The 22,589-nt window shown below is 41.9% G+C and overlaps 3 protein-coding genes across 19 annotated transcripts in view; 2 read left to right on the top strand and 1 right to left on the bottom strand.

Annotated features, from left to right (window-relative positions):
* NSD3 (nuclear receptor binding SET domain protein 3) overlaps positions 1-2,773 on the top strand; it is a 110,958-nt gene extending 108,185 nt beyond the window's left edge. For 6 of the 8 annotated variants that reach the window (XM_023214525.3, XM_023214524.3, XM_023214523.3 and 3 more), the window contains 2 exons: positions 1,286-1,490; positions 1,910-2,773. In XM_023214525.3, coding sequence (XP_023070293.1) covers positions 1,286-1,490; positions 1,910-2,151 — 447 coding nt within the window. In that variant the 3' untranslated portion in view covers positions 2,152-2,773. Of the gene's footprint in view, positions 1-1,285; positions 1,491-1,909 lie in introns of those variants that run through there. The other 2 variants (XM_023214522.2, XM_023214526.3) reach the window with 2 other exon arrangements.
* DDHD2 (DDHD domain containing 2) overlaps positions 1-22,589 on the bottom strand; it is a 49,288-nt gene that overhangs the window by 2,999 nt on the left and 23,700 nt on the right. For 2 of the 6 annotated variants that reach the window (XM_023214537.3, XM_023214534.3), the window contains exons 17-18: positions 18,200-18,307; positions 15,581-17,748 (exon numbers count right to left, since the gene is read on the bottom strand). In XM_023214537.3, coding sequence (XP_023070305.1) covers positions 18,226-18,307 — 82 coding nt within the window. In that variant the 3' untranslated portion in view covers positions 15,581-17,748; positions 18,200-18,225. Of the gene's footprint in view, positions 1-6,721; positions 10,190-15,580; positions 17,785-18,199; positions 18,308-22,589 lie in introns of those variants that run through there. The other 4 variants (XM_031935859.1, XM_023214535.3, XM_026453982.2 and 1 more) reach the window with 4 other exon arrangements.
* On the top strand, positions 8,256-14,988 carry PLPP5 (phospholipid phosphatase 5). Of its 5 annotated transcripts, none has more exons than XM_023214548.3 (7): positions 8,256-8,661; positions 8,797-8,905; positions 9,404-9,437; positions 9,846-9,909; positions 10,414-10,580; positions 11,504-11,674; positions 13,429-14,988. In XM_023214548.3, exons 1-7 carry the CDS (start codon positions 8,441-8,443, stop codon positions 13,590-13,592), a joined length of 930 nt encoding a protein of 309 aa, XP_023070316.1. In that variant the 5' UTR covers positions 8,256-8,440; the 3' UTR covers positions 13,593-14,988. The 5 variants fall into 5 exon arrangements, with proteins under 5 accessions (XP_023070316.1, XP_023070315.1, XP_023070317.1 ...); XM_023214547.3 differs by having other exon boundaries at positions 9,401-9,437; XM_023214549.3 differs by having other exon boundaries at positions 8,259-8,661; positions 9,401-9,437; positions 10,414-10,538.

Raw genomic sequence — 22,589 nt, 5'->3', positions numbered from 1 at the left:
CAAAAAGCTAATTTAAAACTTTTTTAAAATCCACAAAATACTAAAGGCCATTGAATTATACACTTTAAAATGGTGAATTCTGTGGTATGTGAATTATACCACAATGAAAAAAATTAACAGGTTGCCTAAAGGTTGCTTGGATTTACCACTACCCTTGCAATTAAAAATAAAAAGAAAGCACATTGCAGTACTAAAAAAGTACATGAGGCTGGGCGCAGTGGCTCACGCCTGTAATCCCAGCACTTTGGGAGGCCGAGGCTGGTGGATCATAAGGTCAGGAGTTCGAGACAAGCCTGACCAACATGGTGAAATCCCATCTCTACTGCAAATACAAAAATTAGCCAGGTGTGGTGGCGCACACCTGTAATCTCAGCTACTCGGGAGGCTAAGGCAGAAGAACCGCTTGAAACCAGGAGGCAGAGGTTGCAGTGAGCCAAGATCACACCATTGCACTCCAGCATGGGTGACAGAGTGAGACTCCGTCTCAAAAAACTAACTAAATAAAAATAATAAAAAGCACCCTATTCAAAAGTCAACGAAGGCCAGGCGCAATGGCTCATGTCTGTAATCCTAGCTCTTTGGAAGGCTGAGGCAGGCGGATTGCCTGAGCTCAGGAGTTCAAGACCAGCCTGGGCAACACAGTGAAACCCCATCTCTACTAAAATACAAAAAATCAGCCATGTGTGGCAGCACGCGCCTGTCATCCCAGCTACTCAGGAGGCTGAGGCAGGAGAATTGCTTGAACCCAGGAGGCGGAGGTTGCAGTGAGATGAGATCGCCCCACTGCACTCCAGCCTGGTGACAGAGTGAGACTCAGTCTCCAAAAAAAGTCAATGAAAGGCTGAGGCAAGAGGATCACTTGAGCCCAGAAGTTTGAGACCAGCCTGGGCAGTATAGCAAGACCCTGTCTCAACAAAAAAAATTACAAAAATTAGCCAGGCGTGATGGCATGCGCATGTAGTCCCAGCTACTTGGGAGGCTGAGACAAGAGGATTGCTTGAGGCCAGGAGGTCAAGGCTGCAGTGAGCCAAGATTGCACCACTGCACTCCGGCCTGGACAACACAGCGAGAACCCCATCTCAAAAAATAATAATTTTTAAGTCAGTGAAAACAAAACTTTATTTTTGTTATAGTATTTGTTGCAGCATAAGGCCTTCTGATGTTTTTAGGTAATTGTACAACAGATGAATTTAAATGAATGCAAGGTTGTAGGGTTTTCCTATCTGTGTCCAGCTTCATGCACTGTCTGTGATGTTTGAAACTATGATCCTTTCTTTCTTGCCAGTCGGCATGTGCGTCAACAACTGAAGAGAAGGCAAAAAATGCTAAGTTAAAACAGAAGAGACGAAAGATCAAAACAGAACCAAAGCAGATGCATGAAGATTACTGTTTTCAATGTGGAGATGGTGGAGAGCTGGTCATGTGTGACAAAAAAGACTGTCCCAAAGCATACCACCTCCTATGCCTTAACCTGACTCAGCCACCATATGGTAAGCTGGACCTTCAGGACCCTTTCCCTAACTTGTGTCTTTGCCAACTATGTGTAACTCAGAGTATATTCCATGCCATGGGATAGGAAATGTTGAACAGAGCAAACAATAGCAGAAAATTATGCTGGCAAAAAAATCTTTCCCCTTACACATTTGGGATACCCTGTGGTTCATCAAGGATTGGTTTCTTGTATACTGTTCCCATAGGTGGGTAGTTGGTACCTATGGCGTTGGGTTTTGGCCAGTAGCTCACATCCGTCCTAAATAATACACCCAGATCTGTGTTTGGTTGAAATTTGGAGTTGTATTCAATTGAATTCCATCTCCAATTAGAGAAAAAGGAACCTGGGTTTTTCATGGGTTATCAAGACAGGCACTAACTTGGGCACTTCTTCTTCCTCCCCTTCTCCCCGAATTAGGAAAGTGGGAGTGTCCGTGGCATCAGTGCGATGAGTGCAGCAGTGCAGCTGTTTCCTTCTGTGAGTTCTGTCCACATTCATTTTGTAAAGATCATGAAAAGGGAGCCCTGGTTCCCTCCGCACTGGAAGGCCGCCTCTGCTGCTCGGAACATGACCCCATGGCTCCTGTGTCACCAGAATACTGGAGCAAGATAAAATGTAAATGGGAATCACAGGATCATGGAGAAGAAGTAAAAGAATAAATGTGTGGTGTCCCCTCCTTTCTATTTAAGTGAAAAAAGCAAATAGATCATGCATTTAAAAAGAAGAGACTGCTACAGTGCATACAGCCTTTGCCATCGGAACTGCCTTATTAAAGCCAAAATGGGAAACCAGTTCATGCAGGCAGAAGCAGTTGGTGGTGTCTGGTTTTTCTGTTTTGTTTGGTTGGTTTGGGGATTCTTTTGTGGAGGGTTAAATTCCCTTGGTCTTTTCTTGCCTTTTATTGTGCTTCAATGCCATTGCAGCTTGAAAAAGAAATGTTTTTTGCTTTTAAAATAAGAACAAAGAGAAAAGAAAGTTGTGTTAATGAGATAAATTTAAAGTCTAAGATGTGTTCCTTGGTTGTATAAAGCAAAAGTAGCCATCATTCCTTTATTTATTTTCATTTTTAGGAATTTCAAGAAGTGTAGTTCAATAGTCTAATCAAGTGTGTGTGTGTTTTAAGTAGGAATCTGAGAAAGCCCTCTAGGAAAGGGTGTGATAAGCTTTATATACCTCTTTACTGAGCAGTAGGTAGGCTCACTTCTCTTTCCCTTCAGAATGCTTTTCATAGACTTAGAGAAGGGCTCTATGGAAGTATTAAATCTGGCCTCTTAAAAACAATGCCTCGGTGAATTTTACCTCTGTGTTCTTAAACAAGGTGGGCTTTGTACTATGGTAACTTTACCTAGAAAGGTATATGGTGTGTTTCCTTGGTGGAAGGAAAAAGAGGAATGGATGTGCTCACTGATTTTTGAAACGTTCTCCATTGACATGGATGGTTTGGATTTTGGATGAAGTGCGTTTCTGTGGATATGAAGCATAGTTGGAATGGTCGCTCCTATTTTCCTGACAAAGGCAGCTAAAGGGGGATGAAGGCACAACCCAAAAGTTGTTCATATAAGCACCATTTATTGTAGACCCTGGTCTAAATTGGAAAGAATTACAGGCATTTTATTTTTTGTCTCTGTTTTCCTCTCCTACTCAAACATTTCTTTTGTCACCTGACCATTCAGTCATGTTTCCTGGTAAAACCACACAAGTGAGTTTGAATTGTATTTGAATAGATCTTTTTGGTTGAGTTCCTAATTTAGGGGGTGAAAGTTATAGAGGCATCCCCAGGTTACATGTAAAGAATTTCTATTATTATCCAGTACTTAAGATTGCTCCCATTGAGTAAGGGGAAGAACTTCTACTTTTACAGGGTACATAAGAGCCACACAAACACACTTCATCTTAGGAAGCACTTGGAGAAAACTCCCAAGCAAGTCAGTGTTAGCAAAAATGGTTGACGGTGACGCTTGACTCTTATAGATGTGAGTATACCAAGATGTCTGCTCACCAAACTCACTTGGCTTTTAATGCTTAGGAATATCTATATTCCAGTATTCCTTGTATCAAATAATTAGTAATGTCAGACATTGTTGTAACACTGTACTAAGTAGAAGTCTAGGGTTAGCTTGAATGAACGTTAACTTTCTCTGTGAATTTTGACTGCTTACAATTGCTGGTACCTGGTAGCATTTATTTTCCCTCAAGTACCTAGTAACCTTATGAAGGTAGGGAGGGTAGATGCTCTACCACATTCCTTCGGCTGTATTGAGTGTTCCATTTGCTTATCAATTTAGAGCTCTTCTATGGAAAGAGGGTGAAAAGCTGTTTTGTGCCTCTTTTTTTGTATGTAAATGTGCAATTATACTGGATTTTCTCTTGTAAAAAAACAACACTACAATTCTTTTACTGAAGCTCCTAAACTGCCATTTGCCTGACTCCAGCAATTCTGCGGTGACTCATTGGGCTTCCAATACTTCTGTTGATTAGATATGGTCCCAAAAGAGCAAAATGGAAAATGCAATCCATGTCACCAAATATAATTGCTACAAGTAAGATGAAATACAGCTCACCAAAACACTAAACTTTGCTCTTGAGCAATTATAGAGTTTGAGGTCCTTTTAAAAAATAAGAAAACCTAGGTTTTATCATACTAAAATTTTATTTTGTATATGATGTTTGGTTTTTTAAACTTACTAACATAAGGATTTCCTTTAATATTCCAAATACAGTTCTTGTTGAAACAGTATCCAACATGAAATCTTATCTCCTTGCTTTTAGACTTAGTGCTATTTACTATCTAATGACTTTTATATGGTAAGCCAGGGTACATCCTCTATACTACAGATACCTTAGGTTTCAGTACTTTTATGCAGCTTCTTCATTGTGTCACATTTTGTTTTCATAGCTGTAACAGAGCTCTGATGAAATTAAAAAATATATGATTAATAGGATTGTTTCACCATTTCAGAAATCAGAGTAGAAAACAAAATAGCTGCCGGGTGCAGTGGCTCACACCTGTAATCCCAGCACTTTGGGAGGCTGAGGTGGGCAGATCATGAGGTCAGGAGTTTGAGACCAGCCTGACCAACATGGTGAAACCCCGTCTTTACTAAAAATACAAAAAGTAGCTGGGCATGGTGGCACATGCCTGTAGTCCCAGTTTCTTGGGAGGCTGAGGCAGAAGAATCACTTGAACCCAGGAGGTGGAGGTTGCAGTGAGCCAAAATCATACCACTGCACTCCAACCTGGGCGACAGAGCGAAACTCCTGGTCTCAAAAAAAAAAAAAAAAAAAAAGCTAACCATAGTTCTGAAGTCTTTGGCCATGAGTGTTCTTTAATGGTCTAAAAAGCAGTTTTAGTCATGCTGGTGCCAAGGAGCTCTCCTCACACCTCCATAGCGTCAATGTTGACCTATTTTATAAATTTTTAAGTTGCAGATTATAGATACAGAAAGAGAAAATTGTCCTTTATGTGTGCATGAGTATACATGCACTGTGCCTGTGCTACACCAATGAAATATTCCAAAAGACACATTGCTCACTCATAGTCTGAAGTTGGTATTTGTTAACTTTTAAATCTATATGTGGTCAGTGTAAGTGGTTGGTTTTTATTCTTGTCAAACAATGAAATAACTTAAAGCAGCATGGGCTAATGGTGGTATTTTTTTTTTTAACCACATGTTAATTTGTTGAAGGAAGAAGTGAACATAAGATATTTGATAATCAGCCTAAAGCTTCAGAAATTGGATCAGTAAGAGCTAAAGATGAAATCCTGGGAAACCTTCCCAGGCACTGTGCAGGGAAGGGAGGGGCTGGACCGCCACTGCTGTGAGGGAGGAATGGGAAGGGCAGCCCCTGGCTGGGTGAGAAGGGCAGAGTGGATGGCCCTTCATTCCTGGAAGGCTGAAGCAACCAGAGGCAATGATTCATCTCTTTAGTGTCTAATCAGGGAGAGATACAGGAGTGAGGTGAGTTTGATTTTCATTTTTGTTTTAACAAGTTCCCACTCTATCTTAATTCTCAAAAATGATCTGGCCTAATCTATAGAACTGGCTGAGTTTGAGAATCATTTAAAATTTGGAATTTTCTATACAAGTCAGGAACGTACCTGAAAGCTAAAACAGTAATGGAGGCAGGGGGGCTGCCCCCAACTCCCTTCTGCCATTTACACAAAATATTTGAAAACATGTCTGTAAATAATGTTATAGAACTGAGATATTGAGTATCATGTAAAGGACCCTCAGATGGGACAGGCTGTTGAACAACTTTCCTAGATCATGAAGTGGAATTTCCTTTTTGAGTAGTTTCTTGCATGGTGTATTCCAATAGTTCAAACCCAGACCTACAGTTTGCAACCAGGCCATCTGTACAGAATATAATCTCTGGACTGCCCAGGACTTGTTGCTTGTCTTTCATTTCATTTTAAATATAAAGCTCTTCCTTTAGCATTCACCTTAAAGTCAAGGTGCTGGCTGCCACCTGCCATGTCCTCTTACAAGATAAGAAGACAGTGGCTATGGAGCCCTCACGGCTGGGAAGCTGACATTCTATGTACTTCCACATGAGAAAAAGGACATTGGAAAGTTGCTTTATTTCTGGGCAGTGTAGACTAAAGTTACTTTTCACAAGGCTGATGCATCCAGCCACCCCCAGTTGTCCAAGTTGGTGCAGACATGAATTGATGAACTGAAACACTTTCCTTTGGCCTAGGGCCACCTAGAATTGGTCTCTGGTTATTTGTAAAACAAAAAGTAGAACTTGGTTCCATTTTCAGATGGACTAGGGAATACTATATAATTAGACAGCTTTGCAATGAATTAACAAATACTGAAAAGTTGGAAATGTGTATATATTGAAATCTCACCAACTTTTACCTGGGGTGGGGTACCAGGAGAAAGGGGTTATAATAGGGTAAGGGGGGGGGGATAATGTTTACCACAGGTACGAAGTAGTCACTTTAACATTGAGACCTCTGCCTCATTGAATTCAGGTTTTTTAAGTACTTGAAACTCTTCAGATTCTCCTTATTTTACAGTTTCTTTTTACATTTATGAAGTAGAAAGCATTGTTTTGTAAACCGTTTTGAAAATAAGTAGCCTGGTCTCTTATCCTCGTTAGCGTGGATTAAAGGTGAAGTTCTGCAAACGGGAGAGCGTTCATAGTAGATAGCTCGGATTGATTGAACACATTTGAGGAAGAGACTCCTGCATGAGATACCAGCATTTTTACAAATACTTCTTATGTACGTTCTTTATTTTGTCATTTTGTCAACCCTGTCCCCAAGCACATCATCTTTCCTTTTACTATGTCTATGTAGGGAAAAAAACAAAAAAATTGCACTTATTTTACACTCCCAAAATGTGGGTAATCTGTGTCTTTCAAAAAACATTTCTGTTTTTTGTTTTGTTTTGGTCAGTCCATTGCGTAAGTGACAAGTTTGGGTGCTTGTGGCACGTATGTATGAAGTGGGAGGGGGCTGAGAACTGCCTGTCCTTCAGTAGGCTGTAAAAGTAATTTACATGTAAGTAAAAAGGGAAAATAGAATAGATGCCAAAGTCATTTATTCAGTCCGTAAGTTTTCTTATGTGGCATTACTGCATCTGCTAGTTAGTGAGAAAGCACCCTAAGCTTTTACTGCTCCCCTCCCTGCCTGCCAACACACTTGATGTGTGCAAACAGCCCTCAAGTATCTGTCAGATTACCTATATAAGGTATTGATAAGGTATTCTTGTCAGTTTAGAAATGGACTGGATAAAACTTACTTTGTTGTCATTATTTTATCTCATTTGTCCTGTTACATGCCCTATGTTAAGAAAATTATATTGCCACTAATAACCAAGATGCTAAATGAGTATTACAACTGGCTAATATCATTTTTTATATACAAGGGTATGTGTATATTTGGAATTGATACGAGAAATTCATTTGTACCCATTTGAGTGATATTGCACAACAAACACAGATACATACCTACAGACTCCGTTTTCATTTTCTCGTGTTCTTTATGATGATGATCTTTGTAGATTGGTTATTTCTGTATTTTATCTGTAATAAACTTTGTAGATCCTGTGAACTGTTATTTTGCCTAAATCACTTGAGACTTGAGTCTTTAATAACAAAGCATCAATATTCACTAAAGTCAATCTCTTTTGAGTTTCTGTGACTTGGCTAGAAGCTCTTGACACTAAGGGATTAGTGTTAATTTTCCCTGGGGGTGTTCCACTAGGGCATTACTGTATAATGACTTGATGTTGCCACATAGACTTCAAGATATATAATATTTTGAGGATTTTGTTGATTGGCCTATGTTTTATTGCATAGTGTGAAATGTGTAAAGCTTGGTTAACCTGTATATAGATAGCTTATTGTTGACTAGTTACAGTGTATTTAGGATTGCCTGTAATATTTAAGCTTCTTTACTGATGTGTGTGCTGGTAGGAACATGTAATTTTTGTACATTATATTTACTGATGTTGCCTTTTTTATTTTACAAATACTTTGGAATTCCAATGTGTTTTTTGCTTCCGTGAGGATTAATTTGGAAAGGTTTTTAATGACATTCCACTGATTTCAGATTTTGCTTGAGATTGACTTCAATAAATTGTCCTGTATGTTCCAAATTAAATATGTGGGCTTGTTCTTTGCCAGTAATTTTTTGCTACAACATTCTGGGTGGGAGGACTAAATGACACAATCCAGCCAACCTCAGCCAGTGTAGTTTCCTGCAGAATGCGGCTGTGTTGCTAAGGAACGAGGATCTGAGAGCGAGCTGTTTGGTTTTCCGTTTACAGGCGAGGTCCCGGGAGAAGGCTGCTCCCCGCGGTTGTGTGGTTGGGGTGTGGAGAGGAGCTGCTCATGGACCGCACGCCGACCTACTCGGCTGAAACTGGGGCGTTGGCTCCCTGCTGAACGCGCCGGAGGGCAGCTCCGCTGACTTTGCGTCCCCTTTGCCGGACTATGCCCTCGGCACAGCCGCAAGGCCGACTTCCTGGGCAACGGCCGGAGCGCGGGCGGCTGGGAGAGGGGGCGGTGAGCAGTTCCCGGCCCGGCCCTCCCCGCGGAGGCGGCCACGTCAGCGCGGCGTCGCTCGGGGCTCGCGGCCGGATGGGGAAGGCGGCGGCGGCGGTGGCCTTTGGGGCCGAAGTGGGCGTGCGGCTCGCGCTGTTCGCGGCCTTCCTGTAAGATCCACGGCCGGGTCCGGGCGGCCCCGCTTCCCAGGCAGGCAGGCAGGCGGCAGGGGGCGGCGGGCCGGGCAGTGGGGAAGCAACGAGGAAGCCAGGCGACCTGCTCTGCGCTTCTTTGTTCCCCTCTAGGGTGACGGAGCTGCTCCCCCCGTTCCAGAGACTCATCCAGCCGGAGGAGATGTGGCTCTACCGGAACCCCTACGTGGAGAGGGAGTATTTCCCCACCAAGCCGATGTTTGTGCGTGGAGAAAGATCGTCCCTCTTCCCTCCCCATAACCGGGCTTCCCGCGGGCACCTGTGCTTTTTCCTCCGTGGAGACGGCCTCTGTAGGGACCCACTGCCCACTCCGCTGCTATGCGCTGGGTTCCGCCTCCTAGGGCTCTAGTGTTTAAGATCCTGATTGAGAGAGGAGGCTGTCCGAGCCTCTTTCGGCTGTTACAACGTTTTCCCGGGCGCTCTGTGCCTCAGCCTGAGGTACCCGGGCCGAGCCGCACGGTCGCTGCTGTTCACTGGTGGCGCTGCCTGGCTCCCGGTTACGCGCACTCAGAGACCTTATGTTAGCGCTAGTGGGTCTTGCTGTTTCACGTCCCTCTTTCCTGTACGAGCTACTTTAACCATGAGTGTGGCTTTTTTTTTTTTTTTTTTTTAATTGTTTTTAACCTCTGACATTCTAATTCAGGTTATTGCATTTCTCTCTCCACTATCTCTGATCTTCCTGGCCAAATTTCTCAAGAAGGCAGACACAAGAGACAGCAGACAAGCCTGCCTGGGTGAGCACTAGTCCTTTCTGGCCGGTGTCTTCGTGCTGGAAACCTAGGAAGTCGTTGTGGGGTTCAGCCACGGTGAGCCTGTGTGGAGGCCACTGAGTTGTGCATTCCTAAAGGAACTCCATCCCCGCGGGAGAGGAAAATAGCACTGCAGGGACTTGGTTATGCAGGCTACACCGCAGGCAGCCCTGTGCCTAAATGCACTGGGTTATTTGTACTTCAGAAATGTCTTTGGCCTAGTGCAGAAGTTCTCAACTACAAAAGTGATCACTGAAGACCTTAATTATTTTTGTGCCCAGATCTGGTTGGATTCTATCCATCTCAGAAACAGTACGGCTGCTCTCTTAATGAGGCTATGACCATGCCTTTCCTCCTAGACAGATCCTTCTAACTTATGGCTTTGCTTTGCAGCTGCCAGCCTTGCCCTGGCTCTGAATGGCGTCTTTACCAACACAATAAAGCTGATCGTAGGGAGGTAAGTGACGACAGCTAACTACCTCAGCGTCTGCTTCAGCCCTTACCCACCAGGACAGTGGTGGTGTCCACCACACGTCTTTCTCATTCTTTTCCCTTTATCTTCACTCTGATTTTTCTTTTCTCATTCAACGCTTACTCCCTTCCCCATACCTCAGTCCTCCAGGTGACACCTGGGCTCTTTTCTGCCCTGAACAGCATTTCCCACCAACGGCCACAGCAGAGTCGGTCAGTGTCCTCTTGAGCACCTCCTGAAGCTGCAGTGTCATTTTCTGTTTGCCCTAGAAAGTAATCATGTACTGGAGTGGGGTTTTTCCCCTAATTTAAATGCTGACCTTGGAAGTAAGACTTTTCTCTTAGTGTGCTGACTATACTAATCCAGTTACTTTATTTTGCCTGGGGCACTGTTTGACCAATAGTTAACAGGATTATTAATGTCTGCTACAACTGAAAAATAATTTCTGGAGTTAATGATTTACGTTCCAACCATGCTTCTTGCTTCCAGGCCACGCCCAGATTTCTTCTACCGCTGCTTCCCTGATGGGCTAGCCCATTCTGACTTGATGTGTACAGGGGATAAGGACGTGGTGAATGAGGGCCGAAAGAGCTTCCCCAGTGGACATTCTTCCTGTATGACTATCATATGGACTCTACCCCTATGCTTGTTTTCATGTAATTGAATTTAACCTAGAAAGCTAGTAGGGATGGGAAAATCTGACTACTCTTGTTTCTAGAATTTGGAACCCCCCCCCCCCACTTCTTTAGTAACTCCACAGTTTAGCAAGTCTGAGCCTTGACTATCTGGGTAAATATTACAGAACAGAAAGAATTTACCTTTATGAGATTTGCACATTTAATTATTATTATATTATTTGCCTAGATCCTGCAATCTTGTACTAGCAATAAAAATACCTTTAACGAAGAGTTTATGTGTGTCAGGTGCTTTGAAGCATTTTCATTTACCTAATTATAGCTCACAATAATCCAGTGAGGTGGGGACTGTTATTTTTATAAGTCCCATTTATAGATGAGGAAACTAAAGCATCAACAAGTTAATTCATATAGCTAGTATTCTGAAAACTATACTCTGATAAAACATGAACTTTGGGGCACTAAGTCCTTCATTTTTCTTTTTGTTTCCCTTTCCTTCACAATGATTTACACTAGAAGTATACACAAAAAAGGATTAAAACATCCTCATGGCCACGTGTGGTGGCTCATACCTGTAATCCCAGCAATTGGGAGGCCAAGGCATGCAGGTCACTTGAGGCCAGGAGTTCGAGACCAGGCTAACCAACATGGTGAAATCCCATCTCTACTAAAAATAAAAAAAATTAGCCGTGCGTGGTGGCACACGCATGTAGTCCCAGTTACTCAGGAGGCTGAGGCAGGAGAATCGCTTGAACCCGGATGGTGGAGGTTGCAGTGAGCCGAAATGGTGCCACTGCACTCTAGCCTGGACGACAGAGCAAGACTCTGTCTCAAAAATAAATAAATAAATTAAAACATACTCGTGCTTCCTAGCCTCCTATGTGGAGATGAATGAGGTAGCTTCCTTTAAAAGACACACCACTTAAAAGTTTTTCTTGTTCCAGTTGCATTTGCTGGTCTGGCCTTTGCTTCCTTCTACCTGGCAGGGAAGTTACACTGCTTCACACCACAAGGCCGTGGGAAATCTTGGAGGTTCTGTGCCTTTCTGTCACCTCTACTTTTTGCAGCTGTGATTGCACTGTCCCGCACATGTGACTACAAGCATCACTGGCAAGGTAAGCAAAGTACTCAAGCCATGGATGTTTGCGTATTTCACTCATTTTATTCCTAGCACCTAGCACAGAGGAGACGGTTACTAAATATCTGCTGAATGAACAAAATAATGAATATGGATGGTCTGGGTTCTATACTAAGAATATACATTTTAAATTATAGGAAAGGTAAGACAAAAAGAGTTTACCAAAGATATCCTAATTTTTCCATTATTTGAAGCATTGTAAGTTCAAGTTAAACTGCATCTACAGGAAATTTGAAATCTCAGAGTTCAGTTTACTCTCTTAAAAATTAGGTTCATTGTCATAGGACTTTTGTTCAAAAATATAAGTAAAATTCAAGAAAACGTAAAATTATAATTAAACCAAACAAGTTTAAGCTGAATGCTATAGTAAGTAAAATATCCAAATTGTAGAACACCTGGCTGGGCGTGGTGGCCCACCCGTGTAATTCCAGCACTTTGGGAGACTGAGGCAGGCAGATCGCCTGAAGTCAGTAGTTCAAGACCAGCCTGGCCAACATATTGAAACCCCATCTCTACTAAAAATACAAAAACTGAGGCCAGGCGCAGTGGCTCACGCCTGTAATCCCAGCACTTTGGGAGGGTGAGGTGGGTGGATTACCTGAGGTCAGGAGTTCAAGACCAGCCTGACCAACAGAGTGAAATGCTATCTCTACTAAAAATACAAAATTAGCCGGGCGTGGTGGCACATGCCTTTCATCCCAGCTGCTTGGGAGGCTGAGGCAGGAGAATGGCTTGAACCTGGGAGGTAGAGGTTGCAGTGAGCCGACATCGCAACACTGCACTCTAGCCTGGGCAATGAGAGCAAAACTCTTGTCTCAAAAATAAATAAATATATAAATGAAAATACAAAAATTAGCCAGGCATGGTGGCACATGCTTGTAGTCCCAGCTACTCAGAAGGCTGTGGCAGGAGAATCACTTGAACCCAGGAGGTGGAGGTTGCAGTGAGCTGAGATCACGCCACTGCTCTCCAGTCTGGGTGACAGAGTGAGACTCTGTCTAAAAAAAATAAAAAATTATAGAATACCTTCAAAACCACAATTCCAAAAAAACGTTGGAAGTACTACCCACAGGTCCTCAGGAACCCTATTTTAAATAAACTAGTTTTCTGCAAAGAGAAGCAACTTTTTTTTTTTTTTTTTTTTTTTTTTTGAGCAATTCTCCTGCCTCAGCCTCCTGAATAGCTGGCATTACAGGCATGCACCACCAGGCCCGGCTAATTTTTGTATTTTTAGTAGAGACGGGGTTTCACTTGGTCAGGCTGGTCTCGATCTCCTGACCTCATGATCCGCCTGCCTCATCCTCTCAAAGTGCTGGGATTATAGGTGTAAGCCACTGCGCCTGGCAAGAAGCAACTCTTAAAATACTTTATTTCTTCCTCTAGGACTCTTTAAATGGTGAAAATGGGTAGATGAATAGCAGTAAGTGGACCTTTGTTACTCTTCTGAGTTAGAAAAATTCTAATTTAGTACACTCAGAACAAAGCTTATTTTACTTACTTAAGATGTGTTTTGATTTGGTATTCAGAGAGCAACCTGACAATGATAATCCTGTAACTATGATAAAATTGAGAATAAAAATATTTTATTTAGAAACCATAAATCTGGAATTGAGGTTACTTTAAGCCCCACAGTACAGTATCCTGGAGGGCCAGGTCCTCTATGCTACACGTGTTTGTAATAGGATTTGGGAGCCTAATATTAAGAGAAGACCTTGTTTCCACTCTCTTCAGATGTACTAGTTGGATCCATGATTGGAATGACATTTGCCTATGTCTGCTATCGGCAGTATTATCCTCCTTTGACTGATGCAGAATGCCATAAACCATTTCAAGACAAACTTGCACTTTCCACTGCACAGAAGAAGCCTGGGGATTCTTATTGTTTTGATATTTAAAAATTGAATCTGGCTGGGCATGGTGGCTCATGCCTGTAATCACAACACTTTGGGAGGCCGAGGAGGCTGGATCACCTGAGGTCAGGAGTTCGGGACCAGAATGGCCAACATGGTGAAACCCTGTCTCTACTAAAAATACAAAAATTAGCCAGGAGTGGCGATATGCCTGTAATCCCAGCTACTCAGGAGGCTGAGGTGGGAGAATTGCTTGAACCTGAGAGGCGGAGGTTCCAGTGAGCCAAGATCGTGCCACTGCACTCCAGCCTAGGCAACAGAGCGAGACCCCTCCCCCCCCCCAAAAAAAATTGAATCTACCTTAATGGAAAACAGGTGAACTAGCCCTCCTAACTGGACCATGCACAAGACAAGAAATTCTGGCCTTTTTTTCCTCTTCCAAGGTGCAAGTGAGGACATAAGCCACACTGTATTCTGCCTCCAAACGATTACACACTTTTGTCCCTGCTCACACAGGTCTATCTTGAGGAGTTACGGTTCTTTTCTACTACTGTATGCCATACATTCCAGTAAAAGGATCTTTCAAAGGTGTCCAACACCTTATAAATCTGGTCTATCAGATTGATATCCGAAGATCTACAGTGTTTTTACATTTAATTTAAATGCCATTCTTAGAAGGATCTTGTCACAAAGAAGCCTTTCTATAGCCCCATCTTATCTCAGAAGCTAATTATCAAAACTTAATTTCCATTTCGTATAGCTCAAGATCTTAAAATCTAGGGCATGGCCAACTAAATTACTTTGATTCTGTTTACCTTCTCTGATGACAATTCCATCAAGCCTTAAATAGGAAAATGTCGAATCTGGGGTAATTTATCACTTTTGTGCACGTCTTATCTGAGTCCAGCCATCTGGTACTACTGTACATTTTGAACACCACGGGCATAAACAATTTGTTGAATTACTAAGTGAACACAATAATAAAGAAGAAAATGGTCAGGAGTGTGGTTTCAGCACTACTAACAGATGACTGTTTCTACCTCATTTGACCATAACTGTGCTCGTGAGCTTCCTTCCTTACATTCATGACTGAAGATCTGCTCAAATGCACCAACATTGCCAAGTGACTAAGGCAGAAAAGAAAAATGACAGGTATCATCATCTGAAGGACAGATGAATCTTTTTCTGCCTCTTCTTCACAATGGGATATAAGGAACAATTATAGGATGTCATCAGAACTGATGCCGTAGGACCTACAGCTCCCTTTCTCTTTATTGTGATTGTACTTTAAATATGACCTTGTCTTTTATGTGTATCTTCCTGTATTTTTTTTTGAGACGGAGTCTCGCTCTGTCACCCAGGCTGGAGTGCAGTGGCCGGATCTCAGCTCACTGCTAGCTCCGCCGCCCGGGTTTAGGCCATTCTCCTGCCTCAGCCTCCCGAGTAGCTGGGACTACAGGCGCCGCCACCTCGCCCGGCTAGTTTTTTTGTATTTTTTAGTAGAGACGAGGTTTCACCATATTAGCCAGGATGGTCTCAATCTCCTGACCTCGTGATCCGCCCGTCTCAGCCTCCCAAAGTGCTGGGATTACAGGCTTGAGCCACCGCGCCCGGCCTCTTCCTGTATTTTCAATGTATCTTTTTCCTTCAGTAAACCTGATATTCAAATAAAATGGTAAATGTGTGCTTTTTTAAATATTTAAATTACATTAAGGGGCTGGAACTTTAGTAAAGCAAAACACTGAATTCCCTATCTGCCATAAGTGATTCAACTGCTGTTATCTATAGTACTGGCTAATATTTACAAATACCAGAGGAAAGTCTCTTATAATTGCCATGCTTTAAATTCTGAACTTAAATTCTGCCTATGACAATGAAAATACCAGTCAACGGGAAAGAATTTACATATTAGTTCTTTGCCCAAAACTTATTTTTTTGTTTTAGTAATACATAAAGGCAGAGAAAATCGTGACTGTACTGATTTTCTTGACTTTGTGACGGGTGAGTCCAGGTAAAAGTAGGCCACTAGTCAGTATGGTTCCATTTTAGTATTTACTAAAGTTTTAAATATAATCACGTAAAAAACAAACATTTCAAAAGTGCAAAATATCAGAAATCTAATCAGTGCTATTAATCTTTCCATGCAAACAATCTCTTTTGCTGAGATAAGTGATACTAGTTCTGCAGCTGGGAATATATACAAAATGATGCTGTACCAGAGTTTAAAAATAGGCTTGGTCTAGAGATGGCACATGATACAAATGAAGCAGTGCAAATAATATATGACTAAATACAGGATTTCAATCAAGCTTATTATCCTGGGAATATACAGCTATAATACCATGAATAGACAAGATATAAAGTTCTTTCACAGTTACCCACCCTTCACCACTAGGAAAGAAACATTCCTTAATACAAAGAGTAGTTTATCTGGCTATCCAGGGCTATGCTGTCTATCTTTGGTTACAGGGACTCCCTCTGCTTATCCTTTGGTTTACTCTTAAACAGCACCTATTCTGCCAATAGGAAGAGTAAACATAAATTTGAAGACCACAACTTGGCAAAAGCTTCCCCTTAATATACGGTGAATACTTAATTCTCAATAACTCAGAGTTTATATACTTTTAAAAAAATAAAGTATTCCATATATCTGAAACTTAGTGGCATACTTAGCATTAGGCTACAAGGAGATGACAAAGAAAGGCATGCCTGACCTATACCCCAACCTTACCTCTACAGTCTCCACAGTGACAGTAATTACCTTTCATTTTCCTTTTCTCTCCAGAAAGGGATAAAGATCACTGCTGTCTAAGGAATGGCTTAGTAAATATTAAATGCCAGTGGCTTTGGAAACCATAACATTTATAAAAAAATTTATAAACAATAAACCACAGCTCGCCTGCCTTTGCCACTCTATAAACAGAGGCCTGTGGAATCTGAGAGCAAGTATAAAGGACTATCATAAAGAGAACTACAAAGACAGTGACAAACTCTGACCAATGAAGAAGAAAGATCTACAGCAAAGTAGTGAAAAGATGCCTTCACAAAATTAGTGTGCAGTCACTTGTGTTCTTAGAAGTAAACCTCACTTCATATGTTCCGGACTCGGCTGACACTGACTGCAATAGCTGTTTCTTGGACCCTACAGAAATAAGTTTTTCTTTCAGAACAAGTTAAACATTTCCCCCTAGCCAAACCTACCTGCCCAACCAATGCTGCCCATGCCAAGAGCCTTTTAAATATGCTTTGCGGATTATGGATGCCTAAGAAGGAAAGAGGATACACAATACTACCTTAGCCCAAGTAGAAATGGCAGGTGACAAATTCTGTTTCACCATAAAGGCACCACTAAAAGATTTTATTTAGAACCTCAGCAGCCTGTGCAGGCTCCATAATTTCAGGTTCATCAGCTTTTACAACTACTTTCAACATAAGAATAGAAGCTATTAGCAAATAACTTCTATCAAATATAAAAGGGAGGCCTAGGATATACAACATCTTTGCTTTATAAAGATGCACCTAACATGAACTAACTTGTCAACTTTAGACACTTAACAGCAGCTCAAACAGTTGCAAAAACAATGAACATTAGTGATTTCTGGCAATAAGTCTGTCAGTTCTAAGAGAGTAAACAACACTTTTTTAAAGCTACATTTTAGTCTTTCTGAATATACTACACGTAAGAAAGAAATGCAGGTTAAAAAATAAATCACCCAAAAGTCTTTTTCATATCCACTGAGACTTAGCCTTCAGTTCAATACAAACAAGAGATAAGTGTACTCCAAAATGCCTTCTAAATCTCAAGAATCTGTTTCCAAACTAGAACATTTTCTAAAGATAAGCAGTAAGTTCCTTAAAAACATGTCTATGCCACCCAAAACAAATCAAACCCAAAATAGGCTATACACCATATCAAGTACTAATCAATACAGTGTGGCACCTACAAACTATCATCAAAGAATTAAAGATACAAACCACCCCCAGCTATGAAGAAAAAATGGCAAGTGTTTATATGAAGCCAGTGGTTAAAAGTAATAAGGCCTTTTGCTTTTCCATTCATTTCCAAAGAGGAAGATTATCTTCCAAAGACCACAGTGGTGAGTAAGTGGCAGGCAACATGCAGGAAATGACGCAGCTGAGGAGAGGAAAATTGCAGCAACAAACAGGTGGATTTTCTGGGGAAGGATCCCTCAATGTCCGTCTAGGGAAGAAAGTGGGAGAAGAGCTGCAGTCACAACTGGAAGGCAACCACAGAGAATGCCAGAGTCGAATATACAGACTTTGTAATCTCACATCTAAAAGGCTGAGTAATTTAAATCTCAGGATGGGTGGTTGGTTATTAAAATCATAACTGTTGCCACAGTAATTCTTAGCAACAGAACCATTAAGACTCTGAGTTTAGATCCTAAAAAATGACAGGTGTCATTGGACAAAATCTCTAGCAAAACAGACATACACTAATCTTCCTCTAAATGGGCTACTGTGTTTTTTTCCCCATAAATTTCTACCAGTCCCTCTAAAAATGAAAAACAGCCTAGATCCTGGTGACAGACAATAGCAAGTATATTTACAAAGAGCTTGAGGCTCCATCGCTCATTATAACATGTTAATATGTAAGAATTACACTACATACATGACATTTTAAAACTTACATTAAGCAGGCATAGATGGGTCATTTTTACTGTAAAGGCTGATCAAGGAAGATACCCTGGGTTTGGTAGATCTCTTTGAGGACCAGCAATACTGTATCTTCAGACTCCCTATAAAGAAAAAAATTATATTGAGAAAAGGAACTAACAACTGTGCCAAATGTTTTACATATATTATCTCATTTAATCCATACAACCATTTTGCAAGTTTATTTTTCACTTCTGCAAAGAAATTAGATTCAGAGGTAATGTAATTGGCAGTGGTTTGGAAGGTGACCTAGCAAAGAACTCTGGCATTAAATCTAGTAATATAAAAAAGCTAGTAAGAGAGGCCGGGTGCGGTGGTTCATGCCTGTAATCCTAACACTCTGGGAGGCTGAGGTGAACAAGTCACTACAGGTCTGGAGTTTGAGCCAGCCTGGCCAACATGGTGAAACCCCGTATCCACTAAAAATACAAAAACTAGGGCCAGGCACGGTGGCTCACGCCTGTAATCCCAGCATTTTGGGAGGCCGAGGTGGTCAGATCACGAGGCCAGGAGTTCGAGACCAACCTGGCCAATATGGTGAAACCCCGTCTCTACTAAAAATACAAAAATTAGCAGGGTGTGGTGGTACACACCTGTAGTCCCAGCTACTGGGAGACTGAGGTAGAAAAATCGCTTGAACCTGGGAGGCGGAGGTTGCAGTGAGCCGAGATCACGCCACTGCACTCTAGCCTGGGCGATAGGCGAGACTCCCTCTAAAAAAAAAAAAAAAAAAACTAGCCAGGCATGGTAGCACGTGCCTATAGTCCCAGCTATTCATGAGGCTGAGGCAGGATAATTGCTTGAACCCAGGAGGCGAAGGTTGCAGTGAGCCAAAGGTTGCAGAGAGCCATTGCACTTCAGCCTGGGCCACAGAGTGAGACTCCATCTCAAAAAAAACAAACAAACAAACAAAAAGGCCAGTAAGAAATAACCAAGAATTGTTCCTTTTCCACAGAGATCATTCTAGAGACACTACTGAAGAGTTGTCCAGTTGGTCACCTTAATTTTTAAAATACTATGCACTTTTTGGAAAAGGTAATACAATCATAAGGTTCCAAATTCCAAAAATATAATAAAGTAATGAAGTCTCCCTCCCACCTTTGTTCCTCAACCACCACCAGTTCCCATCTTCTGACAACCAGTGTTATCAATTTCTCATGCATTTTCCAGATATTATTCTATGTACGCACAAGCAATTACTTATATCCACAGTTCATAACGAAATTTGATTTAAAAAGATTAACATTCATGAGGGACTGCCTTAAGGATATAAGGCTCTAACAACATTCTTCTAGATCTGTGGTTCAACATTTATTGAGTCATGCATCCTTTTGAGAATCTAATGAAATTATGGATTTCTCCCCAGAAAGGATCACATTGCAACCACAATTATAAATGTGCATTTCATTGGATTCACAGACTTCCCTCATCTCCCACAAACTCATAGACACAGACCCCAGCTTAAGAAATTCCTGTGTCTGGCCGGGCGCGGTGGCTCACGCCTGTAATCCCAGCTCTCAGGGAGGCAGAGGCGGGAGGATAGCTTGAGCCCAGGAGTTCAAGACCTGCCTGGGTAATATAACGAGACCCCGTTCTCCACAAAAAGGAAAAAAAAAAGACGAAATTCCTATATCAACAAGTGGGAATTTATCAGATATTAAAATGGTACATAAATAAGCAAATCAATAAATAAGAAGTTGAGAAATAGTCCCATTTATGTATAGGAATTTAATTAAGTGGCCATGCACGGTGGCTCACACCTATAATCCTAACATTCTGGGATGTTGAGGCAGGCGGATCACCTGAGGTCAGGAGTTCGAGACCAGCCTGGCCAACATAGTGAAACCCCATCTCTACCAAAAATACAAAAATTAGCTGGGCATGGTGGCGCATGCCTATAGTCCCAGCTACTCAAGAAGCTGAGGCAGGAACATCATTTGAACCCAGAAGGCAGAGGTTGCAGTGAGCCAAGATCATACTACTGCACTTCAGCCTGGGCGACATAGCAATACTCTGTCTCAGAAAAAAAAAAACAAAGAATTTAAGTTAGAATCTCAAGTCTATTAATAGTGTTGAGACATGTGGGGAAAAAAGGACCTGAATCTGAATCAGATTTATATGTAAAAATGAGATGATAAAGTATTAGAATAGCCAGGCATGGTGTTGCACACCTGCAGTCCCAACTACTCAGGAGGCCAAGGAAAGAGGATTGCTTGAGCCCAGGAATTCAAGAGCCTAGTGCACTAAGATCATGCCTGTGAAAAGCCACTGCATTCCAGCCTGGGCAATATAGCAAGATCCTGTTTCTTAAAAAAAGAAAAAATACATATATACATATATATGAATATACTGTGTTGGCTGAGTGCGGTGGCTCATGCCTATAATCCCAGCACTTTGGGAGGCCAAGGTAGGTGGATCGCTTGAGGTCAGGAGTTTGAGACCAGCCTGACCAACATGGTGAAACCCTGTCTCTACTAAAAAGACAAAATTAGCCAGGTGTGGTGGTGCACACCTGTAATCCTGGCTACTTGGGAGGCTGAGGCAGGACAATCACTTGAACCTGGGAGGCAGAGGTTGCAATGAGCCAAGATCACACCACTGCACTCCAGCCTGGGTGACAGGGTGAGACTCTATCTCAAAAAACAAAAACAAACAAACAAAAAAAAAATTGTGGTAAGAATTTTTTTGGAAAGTAAGGAAGATCTTTCTGAGTATGACACAAATTCCAGAAACTAAAAAGCAAATGTCAACACATTTGATTACATAAAAATAAAAATTTTGACTGGACACAGTGGCTCACGCCTATAATCCCCACATTTTGAGAGGCAGGTGCAGGTGGATCACCTGAGGTCAGGAGTTCAAGACCAGCCTGGCCAACATGGTGAAACCCCATCTCTACTAACAATACAAAAATTTTAGCTAGGCATGGTGGCACATACCTGTAATCCCAGCTACTCAGGAAGCTGAGGTACAAGAATCGCTTGAACCTGGGAGGCGGAGGTTGCAGTGAGCCAAGATCATACCACAGCACTCCAGCCTGGGCGACAGAGTAAGACTCCTTCTCAAAAAAAAAAAAAGTTGTTGGCCAGATATGGTGGCTTACACCTGTAATCCCAACACTTTGGGAAGCCAAGTGGGAGGATCACTGGAGCCCAGGAGTTCAAGATCAGCCTGGGCAGCATGGCAAAACCCCATTTCCACAAAAAAATTTTAAAAAATGAGCTGGGCATGGTGGTACATACCTGTGGTCCTAGCTACTCCCAGCTGCTCGGGAGGCTGAGATGGGAGGATGACATGAGTCCAAGGTCGAGGCTGCAGTGAGCTATAATCACACCACTGCACTCTAGCCTGGGTGATAGAGGGAGACTCTCTCACAAAAAAAAAAAAAAAAAAAAAATTCTGATGCAGAGCAAATGAAACTCTCAAACACTGCTGATGGAGATGTAAACTGCTGGTGGCAAAACAGTTCAGCAGTTTCTTTTAAAGATACATTTCCATGTAGCATCCACCCATTCCATTCCTATTTACCCAAGAATATGTGCAGGTCAAGTCTTACAGAACGTTCCTAGCAGCTTTATTTGTTAATAGCCCAAAACTGGAAAGTATCCAAATATTCATCAACAGGTGAATGGATAAACTGTGATATATCAATATAATGGAATACTATTCAGCAATAAAAAGGAACAAACTATTGATACACACAACATGGATTACATCTATAATCCCAGCAGCTTGGGGGGCCAAAGCAAGAGGACTGCTTGAGACCAGGAGTTTGACACCAGCGGGGGTAACATAGTGAGACCCCATCTCTACGAAAATAAATTTAAAAAAAAAAATTAGGCCCAGTGGCACATGCCTGAGTCCCAGCTTCCCAGGAAGCTGAGATGGGAGGATCCCTTGAGCCTAAGAGGATCCCTTGAGCTCAGAGATCTAGGCAACAGTGAGCCATGATTGTGTCACTGCACTCCAGCCTGGATGACAGAACAAGACTCTGTCTCAAAAAAAAAGAGCTAAATGCCAAACAACAAAAGTATATACTGTAGGATTCCAAATACAAGTCATAAGCAAACTACAGTGCCAGATAAGTGGCTCCCTGGAAATTAGGAGGAGTGGGGAAAAGAAGGAAGGGATTACAAAAGGCACAAGGAAACTTTTGAGAGTGATGAATATGTTAAGTTGATTGTAGTGACGGCTTCACAGGTGTATACATGTCAAAACTCATCAAATGTGTATTCTTTTAATATGTGCAGTATATTGTACATTTTTCACCCAACAAATTGGCAAAGATTTTAAATTATTAAAACTGTTGGAAAAGCTGTGGAGAAACACACACTTTCATACATTATTGCTGGGACTATAAAAAGG

This window comes from Piliocolobus tephrosceles, chromosome 7 (genome assembly GCF_002776525.5).
Source record: "Piliocolobus tephrosceles isolate RC106 chromosome 7, ASM277652v3, whole genome shotgun sequence".
NCBI classification, from domain to species: Eukaryota; Metazoa; Chordata; class Mammalia; order Primates; family Cercopithecidae; genus Piliocolobus; species Piliocolobus tephrosceles.
The sequence above is the reverse complement of the archived record's forward strand: the minus strand, read 5'-3'. Positions and strand labels throughout refer to the sequence as shown.